Source organism: Oncorhynchus mykiss, chromosome 28 (genome assembly GCF_057628025.1).
Source record: "Oncorhynchus mykiss isolate SJ-2025 chromosome 28, ASM5762802v1, whole genome shotgun sequence".
In the NCBI taxonomy this organism is placed as follows: Eukaryota; Metazoa; Chordata; class Actinopteri; order Salmoniformes; family Salmonidae; genus Oncorhynchus; species Oncorhynchus mykiss.
In genome coordinates this window covers 3454992-3475000 of record NC_143049.1, presented here as the reverse complement: position 1 = coordinate 3475000, position 20009 = coordinate 3454992, and the positions used below count along the sequence as shown (strand labels likewise).

Sequence of the window (20009 nt, the reverse complement as noted above, 5' to 3'; positions counted from 1 at the left end):
AAGGTGTTCCTAATGTTTTTCACACTCAGTGTATATCGCCAGTATTACAATGTATAGTTATGACTAAACACAGCATAATTTTTTTTAAATGACAAAGGAAATGTGCAAATGAGTATATATTATATGCCACAACCAACCCTGTGACTCTGTCAAAGCAAAGGCAGATCCAACTACATGTGGATCTGACCATACTGAGGATTATTAAATGGAGGGAAAGTAAAACTATTAGCCTGATCCCAGAACTGTTTGTGCTGTCTTGCCAACTCCTATGGTCACTGAGTGCTCCTATCTTGCTAACTCCTATGGTCACTCGTGTGACAACGACCCTAGCAGTTGACTAAACAGCACAAAAAAGTGGGAATCATGCCGTAAAACTATATGGGTTCACTCAGATGTGATCGCTAGATAGATTGATGTGCGAGTCACTGGCAAGGCTGAAGGCTAATTGGTGGAGAAGGAAAGCTGGAACCTACCAACACCGGCGGTGGGGGTCATGCAGAATATTGAGCCTGCCCAAATGCACATCATGCAGTGCAACAGGAAGTGTGCAACAGGAAGTGGATTGGAAAAGGGGAAGAGAAATCAAAACAGCCCGTCATAAGGTTCGTTAGAATGAAGGAAGAGATCAGATTAATTAATTAACTGGACAGCATTCAGTAACACAGTAAGTAGTCATCAGTGGAAATACAGGTGTGCTGACCAGGGTTAGGGTAAATTCCATTTAAATTCCAGTTCATTCAGAATGTAAACCTAATTCCAATTCCACATATCTCATTGAAAACCATTGAAGAGAATTGGAATTGAAATTTCAATGTTTCTAAATTGACTGGAATTGAAATGGAATTAACCCCAACCCTGGTGCTGACTAAACTAGCCAATAGGGAGAATCAGGTAGAGAGTCAACACAGATCAGATAAAAACATGGATATTAATGTGTAATAAACAGTGATAATAATAGTAATAGCAATCATCAATCAATTAATATAAATAGTTAAAGTCATAATAATAATCATAATAGTGACACATAGCATACACACACGCTCAAGACAGAATCAAAAAAGTGTAGCAGTTGAATATGGAAGCAGGACATACATTATGTTGCCAAACAGATGCAAGGGGACAGAAAGGAGAAACGTCCCAATGCAGTCTCCATCTGACCACATGCACAGCCCCCAGCCCAAACCAAAGCACATTACCAGTGAGGGAACCTGAACACCTGCACCACTTTCAGATTTAGATGGAGGCGTGGAGCCTTCTACGTACTCTAACTCTAATGCTGAGCTCTAACTACCTTCAATGTCCAGGCAGGTCTACTCGTTTTAGTTCTACGTATGACAGAGACCATATGAAAGCAACGTGGGCGCCCTGGGAGCCATACCTGAGGGGAGGAAGGCAGCCTGCTGCTGAAACTGCATGTTGGCCAAGGCGTGTTGGTACTGGAGCATGCCAGTGTTGAACATGGCAGAAGCCCCATTAGGCTTCTCCAGGGCTGCCCGCTTGGGCATGGGTGGCATGACACTATGGGGGATCCCCTGACCAGCCCCAACGGAGGGAGGGAAAGAGGGACGGGGGGAGAGAGAGAGAGAGAGAGAGAGATAGGAGAAACAAACAACGAGAGAGAATGAGAGAGAAAGAGGTGCGTGAGGGAGGCGTGAGAGAGAGGGTGTGTTGGAAGTAAAAACGGGAAAGAAAACAAACAAGAGAATTGTTGTTAAGTTAGAGGATAAAAGAACATCACAACAACAAACTGTAACCGTGTGTAACACCAGCAAGCAAGCAGCAGTCTACATAATTACTACACAAGCAAGAGCATGGCACTAACTGGGGCTACATAGCATTCATATCCATGATACAATCAGTGACTAAGCTTAATATGGAGGATATACCGAAAAAATACACCTTGCGCTGACTTAATGCAACTAAAGCAAGCATTGATCTATTAATAAAACAATAAGGCAGCTAAGAAGAGGAAGAGATAGGAAGCATAGAGAGAGAGGGGGCTGCACTGCTAGCGCCATGATCAATTGAATTATGAGCAATCTTATTAACTCGGGTGGGAATGGATCCCTACAATATGACTTTAATCCTATCCCACTCAATCAGACATGCACTAGGAACAAATACATGCATATATACTGTACATACATACTACTGATTTACAACACATTGTACATAAGCTAGAGCCATGCCACCATTTACATTTACTGTTAAAAGCTAAAATGTCCTCAACCCTCTCCTACTGTTAACATAAGCTATAGGTGATTAATTGATTGTGGCCCTTTTTACAGATTCCCATGTCGAATTGATGTTTGTTTGGGAAGCAGGTTTTTATCGCAAACATGGTGGAGATGGTCAATTCAGTCAAAGCCGGGAAGGAAGCCACAATCAGTTTATCACAGGCAATAATGACACATATAGCAACAGGAGAAAAGAAAACACATTACGACAACAAACAATAATTAAAGTAGCTATATCTGGGTTAAGACATTGCACTACGACAAAGCCACATGCCAAGCTAAAAGGTGAAAGGTCATAGTACCAGGTCAAAGGTTGCGTCGAGGGGTCGCTTCAGTGATTTGACAGCCGACTGAGTCTTAATTAGCAGGCAGCGAGCACATGATGGCAATGGGCCAATGGGGTTCAAGCGCATTAACATAAACCAGCAAGCAGAGGTGCATCATGGGGGCAGCAGTGCAGTTCGGGTAGGTGAGAAAAAAACAACAAATAAAAAACAAATCATTGGAATGCAGTATACAAGGGGATAACATGACTAGGGCATGCACAGTGTGTAGACACTACAGTACTACGGCTGAGAGCTACAGTACAGTACATGGTCATGAGTTCAATAATGGTCTAGCTAAATCAAATACTGTGAAAAGATGTAAACAAGAATAAAATGGAATGTACAATGTCATTACTTCAAAACACTGGGCATTGAGTGATATGATCACACTTTCAAATAAATATAACTTATGAAGCATTCATAAACCCTTTATAAGGTCTACAACAAATGTCATACTTGATGAAGTGTAGTATAGGGTTTATACCACATCTGGTATAGCACCAGATGTAAGGACCTGTTATATCCCCTTTATATAGTGTGACATTTGCTTATAAATTATTATGAAGCATCTATGCAGGCCTTATAAAGGGTTTATGAAGCCTTTATTAAGCAATATGAGCTATAGAATGTTTAAAGTGTGACAAATGGGACTATGAAATTATCAAAAAGTAATACACTCTAATCTTTCACTGTGCACATCATAGTCATTGTCTCATTACAATGATTAAACACCACAACGTTTGTTTTCTGCTCTTCATACAAAGCATGGCAAATACTAGGAACAATAGACAAGTGTTACAACGCTAGTTTAGCTGTGGATGTTCAGCTAGAGAGGAATGACCATTGTTATATTAGACTTAGACTGCAGTCCGATAAGCACATTAAATGCATTGAATGCCAAGAGGAACCTATGCAGGGGAAGCACACATGGAGACAGAGGATGAAGATACAGATACGATCAGTTAGATAAGCTAAACGCCTGTGTTTCTTTTATCAGCTAACGCCATCAGGCAGAGAAAAAGACTGAGCCATATAATATAATGGAGACGTTGCCTGTAGGCACATATCTAAGATCAGTTTCTTGGCTTACCCTCCCCAAATCCTAACCATATCCATTGCAATGTCAAAACCCATTACTGACCTTAGATCTGTGACTACGGGCAGCTTCATCCTACTGTGTGTATTTCCTCATTCCTACAATGCGACTGTTTCCTAGATGATCCAAGATGGCGGACTACTCACCATGGCTGCGGCGGCAGTGGCCTGGTTCACCTGATGCTGTGCAGCCTTGATCTTGGCCTGCAGGTGGGCCGGAGGGTGGAAGTACTTGCACTTCTCCCTGGAGCAGCGGCCCTTGATGTAGTCCATACACACGGTGACCGTGTTGTCGTTGGTGTCGATCATGGTGCTGTCGGAGGGGTGGGAGAAGCGGCAGTCATTCTCCCCCCGGGAGCAGTTGCCCCGCTGGTACTCACGACACACCTGGCGAGGGTGAGAGGGTGTGGGGGAGGGATGAATACATGGATATACATTGATACACAATGTAAAAAAAAAAAGTTTGGTTTCCATCCAATTGGCGACAGATTTTCATGTGAATATTCTAAAATATCCACTGCCATTTCTCGCATAATTAATTTTCATAATTCATATTAACGCATAATTAATTAATTTCATTATCTATCAGCATTTATAAAATTGGACCAAAACTTCCTGTTTCCATCACAACTATACGGCTTTACACACAAAAACTGTACCGTAATTTCCGGACTATAAGCCGCTACTTTTTCACCACGCTTTGAACCTCGCGGTTTATACAATGATGCGGCTAATTTATGGATTTTTCCCGCTTTCACAAGATTCATGCCGCCAAAAAAACTGAGCACCGTCACATAATCTGACGTAAATCGAGCGCGCTCAAACTTCCCATCATTCTGATTACGGTAGTCATTTTGTCACCCTCATCATGGCAAAGACACGGAGAAATGCATATGATGCAGCTTTCAAGTTGAAGGCGATCGATCTGGCTGTTGGAAAAGGAAATAGAGCTGCTGCATGGGAGCTTGGCCTTAATGAGTGGATGATAAGACGTTGGAAACAGCAGTGTGAGGAACTGACTGCAAAAAGAAAACAAAAGCTTTCAGAGGGAAGAAAAGCAGATGGCCCGAACTAGAAAATAAGCTTGAAGACTGGGTCAACACACAGAGAGCAGACGGCCGAGGTGTTTCAACTGAGGCTATTCAATTCCAACACCGAAGGAGATGACTTCAGTCGTTTCAGTGCACAGGAGGAGGAAGATAGTGACCAATGACTTTCTTGGTAGGCTACTGTTTACTGCTATTTTTTACATTTTTGTTACAAGCCGTGTTTCGTTAAAGCCTATTTATTTTTGTTACAAGCCGTGTTTCGTTTAAAAGCCTATTTATTTTTGTTACAAGCCGTGTTTCGTTAAAGCCTATTTATTTTTGTTACAAGCCGTGTTTCGTTAAAGCCTATTTATTTTTGTTACAAGCCGTGTTTCGTTTAAAAGCCTATTTATTTTTGTAACAAGCCGTGTTTCGTTTAAAGGCTGTGTAAAGTTAATTTGTTTCAATGTACCAGTAGGCATCTGCGGCTTATAGACATGTGCGCTTATTTATGTACAAAATACATATTTTTTTATAATTCAGTGTGTGGGGTTTATATTCAGGTGCGCTTAATAGTCCAGAAATTACGGTAGATGGAAACGTGGTTAGTCATACAGACATAAGCATTGAGCAAAGTCACTGTGTGTTGAACATGGCATTTGAAGGGCAGCAGAGGGCAGCACTGGCTTTATGTTATATGTTAACACAGCATGTTGTGGCCTAGAATCAGCACAGGCTGCTGGAGCGGGGGGGGGTCCGTCAATCTGAATCGCTTACCTCCAGTCTGTCTGTCCTCATGAGTTTCTGTGCAGCTGCGGCTGCAGCATTGGGGACCTGGCCGTGGTTGGGGTGGCCTGCCATGAGGACCTGCGGGCTGGGCATGATCTCTGCCTGCATCAGGCCGGGCGATACCGGGCCCAGGTACGGGTTGAAGGCTGCTGCCGCCGCACTGGCATTGGTGGCCAGGCCTGGTGCCATAGAGAACATAGGCTGCAAACGGGAGGAGGGGGCGGGTGGATAGAGACAAGGGTCAAAGTTGAGAGGTTATATTTCCTGGTATGTTAAATGTACTGTATTCAATGTTATGTGGCTTATCTACACTGATACTGAATTCCCTATATAGTGCACTGCTTTAGGGCTCTGCATGGTCAGAAGTAGTACACTATATAGGGAATAGAGTGTCATTTGAGATGCAGCCGACTGTAAGTGTTGTCATGTAATTACTTGATGTAAACTGAACCTGTTGCTGTCTTGGACCAGGTCATAGAGACTAACCTGGATTGGCAAAGGTTGAATAAAATGAAGAGGGGTTTCAGGTCCTGGGATTCAGTCACAGTTCAGTTATATTCTTTTCCACTCACGTGTATGTGTGTGTATGTGTGCATTTGTGCGCACATTTGTGCATGTGTGTGTTCTCTCACCATTGTGTATGTGTGTGACTTCACATCCCTACTGTATTTGTCTCACCATAGGCTGTAGCTGTGTGCCGGGCATCATGGCGTTTGCGAGCTGCATCTGCTGGGCCAGCATGGCCATGTTCTTCTGTTGGATGAGGTTGTTCCTGCCGTTGATCTCCAGCTGGGTCTTTAGGTGGCCAGGAGGGTGCAGGTACTTACAGTTCTCCCTGGAACAACGGCCCTGAGAGAGGGAGATGTGAAAGGGGAGTGAGGGGGGGGGGGGGGGGGGGGTGTTTGGACAGCAAGAGAGAGAAGCAATGTGTCAAAGTAAAGTAAGTTGATTCAGACAGCACTGCTTTAAAGACGTCCTGCAGTGATTCTTGAACTTTTACTGTTGAAAAGCGATATCCCAGGTATAAATACAGTTAAGTACACGCAAAAAATGTTTTGAGCAAAATTGTTTTTTTAGAGAAAACAAACTTAAAGGAGACTGCCTCGCCTGGTTCACCAACTACTTCTCAGATAGAATTCGGTGTGTCAAATCGGAGGGCCTGTTGCCCGGACCTCTGGCAGTCTCAATGGAGGTACCACAGGGTTCAATTCTCGGGCCGACTCTTTTCTCTGTATATGTCAATGATGTTGCTCTTGCTGCGGGTGATTCATTGATCCACCTCTAAGCAGACGACACCATTCTGTATACTCCTGGCCCTTCTTTCGACACTGTGTTAACAAACCTCCAAACGAGCATCAATGCCATACAACACTCTTTCCGTGGCCTCCAACTACTCTTAAATGCTATTAAAACTAAATGCATGCCCTTCAACCCATCGCTACTCGCACCTGCCTGCCCGACTAGCATCACTATTCTGGACGGTTCTGACTTAGAATACGTGGACAACTACAAATACCTTGGTGTCTGGTTAGACTGCAAATTCTCCTTCCAGACTCATATTAAGCATCTCCAATCCAAAATTTAATCTAGAATCGGCTTCCTATTTCGCAACAAAGCCTCCTTCACTCACGCTGCCAACCATACCCTCGTAAAACTGACTATCCTACTGATCCTCGACTTCGGCGATGTCATTTACAAAATAGCCTCCAACACTCTACTCAGCAAACTGGATGCAGTCTATAACATTTCTATCCGTTTTGTCACCAAAGCCCCATATACCACCCACCACTGCGACCTGTATGCTCTCGTCGGCTGGCCCTAACTACATATTCGTCGCCAACCCCACTGGCTCCAGGTCATCTATAAGTCTTTGCTAGGTAAAGCTCAGCCTTATCTCAGCTCACTAGTCACTATAGCAACACCCACCCGTAGCACGCACTCCAGCAGGTATATTTCACTGGTCATCCCCAAAGCCAACACCTAATCGCTGAAGTTGGAGACTTATATCTCACTCACTAACTTTAAGCATCAGCTATCTGAGCAGCTTACTGATCACTGGAGCTGTACACAGCCCATCTATAAATAGCCCATCCAGCTACCTACCTCATCCCCATATTGTTTTTATTAACTTTTTTCTGCTCTTTTGCACACCAGTATTTCTACTTGCACATCCTCATCTGCACATATATCGCTCCAGTGTAAATTACTAAATTGTAATTACTTCGCCACTATTGGCCTATTTATTGCCTTACCTCCTTACTCCTTTTGCACACACTGTATACAGATTTTCTATTGTGTTATTGACTGTACTTTTGTTTATCCCATGTGTAACTCTGTGTTGTTGTTTTTTTGTTGCACTGCTTTGCTTTATCTTGGCCAGGTCGCAGTTGTAAATGAGAACTTGTTCTCAACTGGCCTACCTGGTTAAATAATGGTGAAATAAAATAAAAATTAAATCAAAGAGTTGGTCTGTTGGGAATCAGTGATGTCATCAGCCTCGTCCCTTGCTTGAGGAACAATAGAGGAGAAATAGAGAACAAAAGAGGAAAAGACCCCCCCACCCACACTTTTGCTATGTCATGACTTACCTGGACCACCTATTGAGAAGTGCCTTTTGTTAAGTAAATCAGGTGTTAAAAGAGGTGAAAAGGAGACTGGAGTGCCGCTTTCAGCTGACGACTGTGTGTGTTTCTGTGTGACTGTGCCAGTGTGTGTGTGATATGCTGGGAGCTGTTTATAGCCGCATGCCCCTAACCCTGTTTCACCCTAGGTCTGGGCTATGCCTGGCACTAACTAATTGTTCAGGGCTCTTTATTTCTGCTCTATCCTGTGGGACAAAAATGTCTGTGTGTGTTTCTTTGTGTGTGTGTCAGTGTGTGTGTGTGTCTTTATGCATACTTGAGCATGTGTGTGTGTGTCTGCATACGTGTGTTTGTTCAGGTCAGAAGAGGGACTCTGTGACGCTTTAAAAAAAAATATATATATTTTACCAGGTAAGTTGACTAAGAACACATTCTCATATACACAACAACCTGGGGAATGGTTACAGGGGAGAGGAGGGGGATGAATGAGTCAATTGTAAGCTGGGGATGATTAGGTGACCATGATGGTATGAAGGACAGCTTGGGAATTGACACCGGGGTCAACACCCCTACTCTTACAAAAAGTGTCATGTGATCGTTAATGAACTCAGAGAGTCAGGACACCCATTTAACTTCCCATCCGAAAGACGGCACCCGACACAGGGCAATGTCCCCAATCACTACCCTGGGGCATTAGGATATTTTTTAGACCTGAAGAAAGAGTGCCTCCTACTGGCCGTCAACACCACCTGGTCTCCCATCCAGAGACTGACCAGGACCAACCCTGCTTAGCTTCAGAAGCAAGCCAGCAGTGGGATGCAGGGTGGTATGCTGCAGGGTGGTATGCTGCAGGGTGGTATGCTGCTGGCGCAGGGTGGTATGCTGCGGGGTGGTATGCTGCAGGGTGGTATGCTGCAGGGTGGATGCTGCTTGCGCAGGGTGGTATGCTGCAGGGTGGTATGCTGCTGGCGCAGGGTGGTATGCTGCAGGGTGGTATGCTGCTGGCGCAGGGTGGTATGCTGCAGGGTGGTATACTGCAGGGTGGTATGCTGCAGGGTGGTATGCTGCAGGGTGGTATGCTGCTGGCGCAGGGCGGTATGCTGCTGGCGCAGGGTGGTATGCTGCAGGGTGGTATGCTGCTGGCTGGAGGACTGCTATCCAGACATCCAGCTAGGCTACATGTCAGATAGGAGGTATAAATACATTTCACTCATATGATACATAGATATTGTATCACAGGGCAATATGAGGTCAAACTTCAAAGCGTCAGTGCCAAGAGATAATGAACTAGGAGAGATCGTTTTATGCTGTCTGCTAGGAATACACGCTGCCAAGAAGGAGGGGTCTGAGTCGCAGAAATCCTGATGGAGTGGGGTCAGAATAGTTCAAGTGTCACACACAGGCGTTCACACACACCGGGGACAGAGTAGTTCAAGTGTCACACACAGGCCTACACACACACTGGAGTCATGTTCATGTAACAGGTGGAACACACACTGGAGTCATGTTCATGTAACAGGTGACACACACACTGGAGTCATGTTCATGTAACAGGTGACACACACTGGAGTCATGTTCATGTAACAGGTGGAACACACACTGGAGTCATGTTCATGTAACAGGTGGCACACACTGGAGTCATGTTCATGTAACAGGTGGCACACACTGGAGTCATGTTCATGTAACAGGTGACACACACTGGAGTCATGTTCATGTAACAGGTGGCACACACTGGAGTCATGTTCATGTAACAGGTGGAACACACACTGGAGTCATGTTCATGTAACAGGTGGCACACACACTGGAGTCATGTTCATGTAACAGGTGGCACACACACTGGAGTCATGTTCATGTAACAGGTGGAACACACACTGGAGTCATGTTCATGTAACAGGTGGCACACACTGGAGTCATGTTCATGTAACAGGTGGAACACACTGGAGTCATGTTCATGTAACAGGTGGAACACACACTGGAGTCATGTTCATGTAACAGGTGGCACACACTGGAGTCATGTTCATGTAACAGGTGGAACACACACTGGAGTCATGTTCATGTAACAGGTGGCACACACTGGAGTCATGTTCATGTAACAGGTGGAACACACACTGGAGTCATGTTCATGTAACAGGTGACACACACTGGAGTCATGTTCATGTAACAGGTGGCACACACACATAGCCCTGTTCTTTACGACAGATATTTATTTACTGACATTCCACGGGCACAGCTGAGCCGACCGGCCGAGGTAGCAGGGTCCTCCCACTGGGGACACACTGGTTGAATCAACGTTGTTTCCACATAATTTTTATGAAATTACATTGAAACAACATGGAATAGGTGTTGAATTTACGTCAGTGCCCAGTGGGCACACTCAATCACAAATAGAGCTGCTGCCTGGGTGCTTCTCAATAGTCTAACATATTTGCCTCTCTTTGTTTCCTTTCCTCTATTCGCAATGACATGAAATACTTGGACAGGTCAAAGGAAGCAAATTCCTGGCGGGCATTCTCCATATTGCTTTCATCCTGGGTTTTCAGATCAGTGGAGAGGAAGGAAAGGAGATAAGGAGAGGAAACCACGTTGCACAATTGAGATGCACCCCCAGAAGTTTTGTTACTCAGATACAGGCAGGAAAAAGTGTCGTGCATAAGAGTGTTGTTGTGTCTGCGTCACAGCACACCACGTCAGTCACAACTACAACAGGAGACGTAACGCCTCGGGACAGTGTGTGGTGTGTGTGTGTGTGACAGTATCTATCACAAACAGAGGGACGTCTAGCCTACGCAGACATCTGACTTGTTGAGACTTGTGACTCAGAAATGTCAACAACTAGGTCAAATTTGATCTCATGATCCCTGCCTCAGCACTGCTGTGTGACTGACTGGCTGGTTTAAACACTGTTATTAAACCCTATCACTACATGTACTTAACCTAAATTGCTATAGATAATGGCTTAACGACTGGCATGTGAAATGTAGGTTAAATGGTAAATGGTTGAAAGAAGGCTTGGGCGACATACCGTTTTTACGGTATCTGGGTATCTCGAAATATGATTTTCAATATATATATTGTTATGGTGGGGGGGGCTGCTACGGCACTGCTTATACCTAACTATAAGTTATTTATAACTATAAGAAATCTAAGATGTGTCAAATAAATCATATCTAGCTTAGGGCTCCAGCTATGCATTTGGTTTGTTAATTTGTTAACTAAGAGGCACGATGTCAAGATCAAGCTTCTTGGTTACAGAAGAGACATTCAATCCCCTCCTGGATGGCCACCAGGTTTGCACACATCTCAGGAGGGATTTTGTCCCACTACTCTTTGCAGATCTTCTCCAAGTCATTAAGGTTTCGAGGCTGACGTTTGGCAACTCGACCCTTCAGCTCCCTCCACATATTTTCTATGGGTTTAAGGTCTGGAGACTGGCTAGGCCACTCCAGGACCTTAATGTGCTCTTCTTGAGCCACTCCTTTGTTGTGTTTTGGGTCATTGTCATGCTGGAATACCCATATACAACCCATTTTCAATGCCCTTGCTGAGGGAAGGAGGTTCTCACCTAAGATTTGACGCTTTTGACATGCGTTTTCCTGGATTTTTTGTTGTTATTCTGTCTCTCACTGTTCAAATAAACCAACCATTAAAATGATAGACTGATAATTTCTTTGTCAGTAGGCAAATGTACAAAATCAGCAGGGGATCCAATACTTTTTTCCCTCACTGTATTTATACAGATAGCGCCCCTTGTGTGCACATTCACTAATACGTATACCCAGGTATGGTACAGAAACAGTATGAAAATCTGGATACCGCCTAACACTAGCTGAAAGACTCAACTTCTCTGTCATTCTAGTTAAATGATGCATGCAGGCAGAAGGGCTACTCTATGTGATGGTAACACATCACCAAGTTAACAGGAGTTATGATTGTAAACATGTTCAGAGAGGTCAAAAAGGAGAGGCCAAATTGAAATATCGATACAGTTCTTAGACTGAACTGATGGACTAACTGGCTAATGTACAAAAGCTGTGAGTCAGAAACTTGGAGAGAAACTACGCAGAGCTTGTTTTGAAAGAGGCTCTAGATCCATACAGAACTGTTCTGAAAAGATGTTCTAAATCTACAGAGATTTGCTCATCCAGAGGCGGCGCTCCTAGTGGCCAGGGACTTTAATGCATGGAAACTTAAATCTGTCTTAACTCATTTCCACCAGCATGTTAAATATACAACCAGAGGAAAAACACTCTGGACCACCTTTACTCCACACACAGAGATACACACAAAGCTCTCCCTAGCCCTCCATTTGGCAAAGCTGACCATAATTCTATCCTCCTGATTCCTGCTCACAAGCAAAAACTAAAGCAGGAAGTACCAGTGACTCACTCAATACGGAAGTGGTCAGATGAAGCAGATCTTAAGCTACAGGACTGTTATCCTAGCACAGACTGGAATATGTTCCCGGGATTCTTTGGATGGCATTGAGGAGTACACCACATCAATCACTGGCTACATCAATAAGTGCATCGATGACGTTGTCCCCACAGTGACCATACGCACATACCCAATCAGAGCTGCTGATTTCAAGAAGCGGGACTTTAACCCGGACGCTTATAAGAAATCCCGCTATGCCCTCAGACAAACCATCAAACAGGAAAATTGTCAATACAATACAAGATTGAATTGTACTACACCGATGTAAGACCTTCAAACAGGTCAATATTCACACCAGGACATGTACTCTGAGCATGCGCTGGCTGACCAACTGGCAAGTGTCTTCACTGACATGTTCAACCTCTCCCTCCTTGAGTCTGTAATAACAACATGTTTCAAGCAGACCACCATAGTCCCTGTGCCCAAGAACACCAAGGTAACCTGCCTAAAGGACTACTGACCCGTAGCACTCACGTCTGTAATCATGAAGTGCTTTGAAAGGCTGGTCATGGCTCACATCAACACCATTATTCCAGAAACCCTAGACCCACTCCTATTTGCAGACCACCCCAACAGATCCACAGTTGACGCAATCTCTATTGCACTCCACACTGCCCTTTCCCACCTGGACAAAAGGAACACCTATGTGAGAATGCTATTCATTGTCTACAGCTCACCGTTCAACACTATAGTGCCCTCAAAGCTCATCACTAAGCTAAGGATCCTGGGACTAAACACTTCCCTCTGCAACTGGATCCTTGACTTCCTGACGGGCCACCCCGAGGTGGTAAGGGTAGGTGACAACTAGAGCTTTACCGATTATGATTTTTCAATACCGATACCGATTATTGGAGGACCAAAAAAAGCTGATACTGATTAATCGGGCAATTTTTATATATATATTTGTAATAATGACAAATACAACAATACTGAATAAACACTTCTATTTTAACTTAATACGTAAATAAAAATACCTTTAGTCTCAAATAAATAATGAAACATGTTCAATTTGGTTTAAATAATGCAAAAACACAGTGTCGGAGAAGAAAGTAAAAGTGTAATATGTGCCATGTAAGAAAGCTAACGTTTCAGTTCCTTGCTCAGAACATGAGAACATTTGAAAGCTGGTGGTTCCTTTTAACATGAGTCTTCAATATTCCCAGGTAAGAAGTTTTAGGTTGTAGTTATTATAGGACTATTTCTCTATACCATTTGTATTTCCTATACCTTTGACTATTGGATGTTCTTATAGGCACTATAGTATTGGCAGCCTAACACTGTTTGAATGAATGCTTACGAGCCTGCTGCTGCCTTCCACTGCTCAGTCAGACTGCTCTATCGAATATCAAATCATAGATTAATTATAATATAATAAACACACAGAAATACGAGCCTTAGGTCAATAATATGGTCAAATCTGGAAACTAAACATTAATTATTTTAGTGAAATACGGAACAGTTCAGTATTTTATCGAACAGGTGGCATTCCTAAGTCTAAATATTGCTATTACATTGCACAACCTTCAATGTTATGTCATAATTATGTGAAATTTTGGCAAATTAATTACGGTCTTTGTTAGGAAGAAATGGTCTTCACACAGTTCGCAACGAGCCAGGCGGCCCAAACGGTTGCATATACCCTGACTCTGCTTGCACTGAACGCAAGAGAAGTGACACAATTTCACCTGGTTAATATTGCCTGCTGATATGAATTTCTTTTAACTAAATATGCTGGTTTAAAAAAATATAGTTGTGAATTGATTTTAAGAAAGGCATTGATGTTTATGGTTAGGTACATTGGTGCAACATACATTGCTGCTTTTTTCACGAATGTGCTTGTTAAATCATCACCTGTTTGGTGAAGTAGGCTGTGATTCGATGATAAATTAACCTCTTGAACCTATAGGGGCGCTGTGTCATTATTGGATAAAAAGACGTGCCCGTTTTAAGCGCAATATTTTGTCACGAAAAGATGCTCGACTATGCATGGAATTGACAGCCTTGGAAAGACACAACTCTGACGTCTCCAAAACTGCAAAGATATTATCTGTGCGTAACCCAGAACTAATGCAACAGGCGAAACCAAGATGATGTTTCATACAGGAAATGCCCCGGATTCTGAAGGCGCTGTGTTCCAATGTCTCCTTATATGGCTGTGAATGCGCCAGGAATGAGCCTGCGCTTTCTGTATATTCCCCGAGGTGTCTGCAGCATTGTGACGTGTTTGTAGGCATATCATTGGAAGATTGACCATAAGAGACTACATTTACCTGGTGTCCCGCCCGGTCTCCTGTGTGCGTAATCAGTAAGTCCATGCGCGTTCCATTTCTTTAGAATTGAAAGTAAACTGCCACGATGGATTTTATCGTCGATAGATATGTGAAAAACACCTTGAGGATTGATTCTAAACATCGTTTGCCATGTTTCTGTCGATATTATGGAGTTAATTTGGAAAAAAGTTTGCGTTTTAATGACTTTTTTTTTTTTTTTCTCTTACCCAAACGTGATAAACAAAACGGAGTGATTAGTCGACACAAATAATATTTTTTGTAAAAACGGAACATTTGCTATCTAACAGAGTCTCCTCATTGAAAACATCTGAAGTTCTTCAAAGGTAAATTATTTTATTTGAATGCTTTTATGTTTTTTTGTGGAAAATGTTGCATGCTGAATGCTAGGCTTAATGCAATGCTAGGCTATCAATACTCTTACACAAATGCTTGTTTAGCTATGGTTCAAAAGCATATTTTGAAAATCTGAGATGACAGTGTTGTTAACAAAAGGCTAAGCTTGAGAGCAAATAGATTAATTTCATTTCATTAGCCATTTTCATGAATAGTTAACGTTGTGTTATGCTAATGAGCTTGCTGATAGATTTACACAATCCTGGATACAGGGGTTTTTTCGTAGCTAAACGTGACGCAGAAAACGGAGCGATTTGTCCTAAACAAATAATCTTTCAGGAAAAACTGAACATTTGCTATCTGAGAGTCTCCTCATTGAAAACATCTGAAGTTCTTCAAAGGTAAATGATTTTGTTTGAATGCTTTTCTGTTTTTTTGTGTAAATGTTGCCAGCTGAATGCTAACGCTAAATGCTACGCTAAATGCCACGTTAGCCATCAATACTGTTACACAAATGCTTGTTTTGCAATGGTTGAGAAGCATATTTTGAAAATCAGAGATGACAGTGTTGTTAACAAAAGGCTAAGCTTGAGAGCTAGCATATTTATTTCATTTAATTTGCGATTTTCATGAATAGTTAACGTTGCGTTATGGTAATGAGCTTGAGTCTGTATTCACGATCCCGGATCCGGGATGGGGAGATCAGAAAGGTTAACAGGCACCCCATTGATTATTTGCAATGCAGGACCAGCTAGTTAACCTAGTAATATCATCAACCATGTGTAGTTAACTAGTGATTATGTGAAGATTGATTGTTTTTTATAAGATACGTTTAATGCTAGCTAGCAACTTACCTTGGCTCATTGCTGCACTCGTGTAATAGGTGGTCAGCCTGCCAAACAGTCTCCTCGTGGAGTGCAATGTAACCGGCCATACCCGGCATCCAAAAATGCTGATTAGCGATTGTTATGAAAACTTGAAATCGGCCCTAATTCAATCGGCCATGCCGATTAATCAGTCGACCTCTAGTAACAACACATCTGCCATGCTGATCCTCAACACGGGGGCCCCTCAAGTGTGCGTGCTTAGTCCCCTCCTGTACTCCCTGTTCACCCATGACTGCATGGCCAGGCACGACTCCAACACGATCATTAAGTTTGCCGACGACACAACAGCGGTAGGCCTGATCACAGACAATGACGAGACAGCCAATAGGGAGGAGGTCAGAGACCTGGCTGTGTGGTGCCAGGATAACAACCTCTCCCTCAAAGTGAGCAAGACAAAGGAGATGATTGTGGACTACAGAAAAGGAAGGATAGAGCACACCCCCATTCTCCTCGACGGGGCTGTAGTGGAGCAGGTTGAGAACTTCAAGTTCCTTTGGCGTTCACATCACCAGCAAACTAACATTCTCCAAACACATCAAGACAGACAAGACATCAAGACAGACAAAGCCCCTCAGGAGACTGAAAAGATTTGGCATGGGTCCTCAGATCCTCAAAAAGTTATACAGCTGCACCATCGAGAGCATCCTGACTGGTTGTATTACTGCCTGGTATGGCAACTGCTCGCCCTCCGACCTCAAGGTACCTGCGTACGGCCCAGTACATCACTGGGGCCAAGCTTCCTGCCATCCAGGACCTCTACACCAGGCGGTGTCAGAGGAAGGCCCTAAAAATTGTCAAAGACTCCAGCCACCCTTGTGATAGACTGTTGTTGGCAAGCGGTACCGGAGAACCAAGTCTAGGTCCAAAAGGCTTCTTAACAGCTTCTACCCCAAGCCATACGACTCCTGAACAGCTAATCAAATAGCTACCCAGACTATTTGCATTGTCCCCCACCCCCTCTTTTACACTGCTGCTACTCTCTGGTTATTATCTATGCATAGTCACTTTAACTCTACCTACATGTACAATATTACCTCAATTACCTCGACTAACCTGTGGCCCCGCACATTGACGCTGTACCGGTATCCCCTGTATTAAGCCTCGCAACTGTTATTTTACTGCTGCTCTTTAATTATTAGTTATTTAAATGTTTTACTTATCTATTTTTTACTTAACACTTATTTTTCTTAAAACTGCATTAACTGGTTAAGGGCTTGTACAGTAAGTAAGCATTTCACTGTAAGGTCTACTACACCTGTTGTATTCGGCGCATGTGACAAATAAACATTTGATTAGAACTACGAAGAAGTGTTCTGAAAAGAGGTTCTAGCTCTTTAGCAGAACTGTTCCCGAAAAGAAGATTGAAAACTGAGCAGAACTGAGCATATTCAAAGCTACTAGCATGAGCTCAAATCTCATGAGCTGAACTGGCATTCATTAACATTCTGACACATAATGGTGAGCAGCGAGGAGGAGCTCTGAAACAGAGCTGCAGCTCTGATAGCAGTCAGCCAGAGACTGGCATGCGGCTAGTTAACGAGCCATGAGGGATCACGTTGCACTCCCCCCCCACCTGACCCCATCCGTTCCACGTTGGATTTACTCTAGTGGCATTCAGCGAGGGAGGACCGTTGACCCCCGCAGAGGAAACCATTAGGGCCTGACATTACTGCCACGGCAGCTCTGCTGAGTCATCCCTTATGCAGAAATAAGAGCAGTGGCTAAAGAAGGCTGCCATTTTGAATAGTGAAATATGCCCCAGCAGAGGAAATGTCAGACGGTGTAAGCTGGGAAGGGGACAGACAAAGTGAGTCACGTACGGTAGCGTAACCCTGCGTCAGTGAAATACTAGAACCTGCTGCATGAGAAGTCCTTAGTGACAGTCAGAGATAGAGAGGAATGAGGGGGAGAGAGAGAGTGTCAGGGTGATAAGGTAGAGGGAGCAAGAGACACACAGCAACAGAATGAGAGACACACGTAGATGGATAGAGATAAAAAGAGAGAGACTGAGAGATAAATAGAGAGACGGGGAAAGAGAGACAGTCAGACAGATGTTCTCTCTCATATGATGTTGTCTTGCTTCTGTGCTGTTATTACACCAGGGGCCTTGAGGAGCCTTGAGGAGCACCCACCATGTACACGGCAACAGACCAGCCCAGTGTTCCAGTCCTAACAGCAGTGGAATCCCTGCTTGCTCCCTGATCCCTCACAGAAACATAAAGGAAACTCTGTAATGGAACACCACAGACTTATAAAGACCTATAATCACTATGATTTCGTGAGGAGAGGAAAAGCAAGGCACGCTACAACAGTGAAATTGTCTTCGTTATTCAAATATCCTGTACATCCATATGCAACAGTTCTTTATATCTCGGTCTAATGTAAGTTATCATTATTGTACTTTCATTATAATGAGAACCACATTATGAGAAGCAGCTGGGTTATACTGTTTCATAAGAATAGTCTTTTAAATATAGCCTGGCAAATCTGAAAAAAAAAAAAGCCTATTCCACTGTTCTAATGTGCCAGGGGCCTCATCTATAACCATTGTGTACATTTTATACTAAAGATCTTCGTGTGCCATTTCAGAAAAATATTTCAGATTCATAAACTTGGCGTACACCATGTTTCCATTATAAATCTGGCCCATCATGAAATTGTGCGCGTGTGAATGAGCATTATAACTCCGCCTGAACAACTTCCATCACCCTTTTATGATGACAATAATGCTGTTATTTGCTGTATACTTGGAGTTATTGGAATTAAAAGGAAATAGCAATGGCGAACTTGATCACATGTCGTTGGAGGTGTTGGCAGAATGTTTCCTTTTGCAGTGACATTTGCTGTAGGATATCTGACCGATTTAAAAAATAAATAAATCCTCCCACTGTCAACTGCGTTTATTTTACCGATCCTTGACTTCGGCGATGTCATTTACAAATAGCCTCCAACGCTCTACTCAGCAAACTGGATGTAGTCTATCACAGTGCCATCCGTTTTGTCACCAAAGCCCCGTATACTACCCACCACTGTGACCTGTGTGCTCTCGTTGGCTGGCCCTCACTACATATTCGTCGCCAAACCCACTGGCTCCAGGTCATCTATAAGTCTATGCTAGGTAAATCCCCGCCTTATCTCAGCTCACTTGTCACCATAGCAACACCCACCCGTAGCACGCGGTCCAGCAGGTATACTTCACTGGTCATCCCCAAAGCCAACACTTACTTTGGCCGCCTTTCCTTCCAGTTCTCTGCTGCCAATGACTGGAACGAATTGCAAAAATCACTGAAGTTGGAGACTTATATCTCCCTCACTAACTTTAAGCATCAGCTGTCAGAGCAGCTTACCGATCGCTGCAGCTGTACACAGCTCATCTGTAAATAGCACACCCAACTATCTCATCCCCATATTGTTATTTATCTTCTTGCTATTTTGCACCCCAGTATCTCTACTTGCACATCATCATCTGCACATCTATCACTCCAGTGTTAATGCTAAATTGTAATTATTTCGCCTCTATGGCCTATTTATTGCCTTACCTCGCTAATCTTCTACATTTGCACACACTGTACATAATGTTATTGACTGTACGTTTGTTTATATGTAACTCTGTGTTGTTGTTTTTTTGTCACACTGCTTTGCTTTATCTTGACCAGGTTGCAGTTGTAAATGAGAACTTGTAATCAACTGGCCTACCTGGTTAAATAAAGGTGAAACAGCATTGTGCAGCATTGAGGTTGCCTGCAATGACAACAAGCTCAGTCCGATGATGCGGTGGCACACCGCCCCAGACCATGATGGACACCTCCACATCGATCCCGCTCCAGAGTACAGGTCTCGGTGTAACACTCATTCCTTCGACGATAAACGCAAATCTGACCATTACCCCTGGTGAGACAAAACATGACTCGTCAGTGAAGGGCACTTTTTGCCAGTCCTGTCTGGTCCAGCGATGGTGGGTTTGTGCCCATAGGCGACGTCGTTGCCGGTGATGTCTGGTGAGGACC

General features: G+C 43.5%; 1 protein-coding gene and 1 long non-coding RNA gene across 51 annotated transcripts in view; one reads left to right on the top strand and one right to left on the bottom strand.

The window, feature by feature from the left end:
• Positions 1-15496, top strand: part of LOC149970667 (uncharacterized) — a 271764-nt gene extending 256268 nt beyond the window's left edge. Inside the window, exon 3 of the long non-coding RNA XR_016492960.1 lies at positions 15455-15496. This is a non-coding gene — a long non-coding RNA (uncharacterized LOC149970667). The remainder of the gene's footprint in view (positions 1-15454) is intronic.
• The window catches only part of LOC110508342 (muscleblind-like protein 1), a 101441-nt gene that overhangs the window by 10480 nt on the left and 70952 nt on the right, over positions 1-20009 (bottom strand). For 8 of the 50 annotated variants that reach the window (XM_036966999.2, XM_090225849.1, XM_036967001.2 and 5 more), the window contains 7 exons: positions 6154-6324; positions 5911-5961; positions 5464-5676; positions 3806-4045; positions 2540-2593; positions 1379-1532; positions 474-509 (listed from right to left, as the gene is read on the bottom strand). In XM_036966999.2, the coding sequence (XP_036822894.1) occupies positions 474-509; positions 1379-1532; positions 2540-2593; positions 3806-4045; positions 5464-5676; positions 5911-5961; positions 6154-6324 (919 nt within the window). The remainder of the gene's footprint in view (positions 1-473; positions 510-1378; positions 1533-2539; positions 2594-3805; positions 4046-5463; positions 5677-5910; positions 5962-6153; positions 6325-20009) is intronic. The other 42 variants (XM_090225856.1, XM_090225862.1, XM_090225861.1 and 39 more) reach the window with 7 other exon arrangements.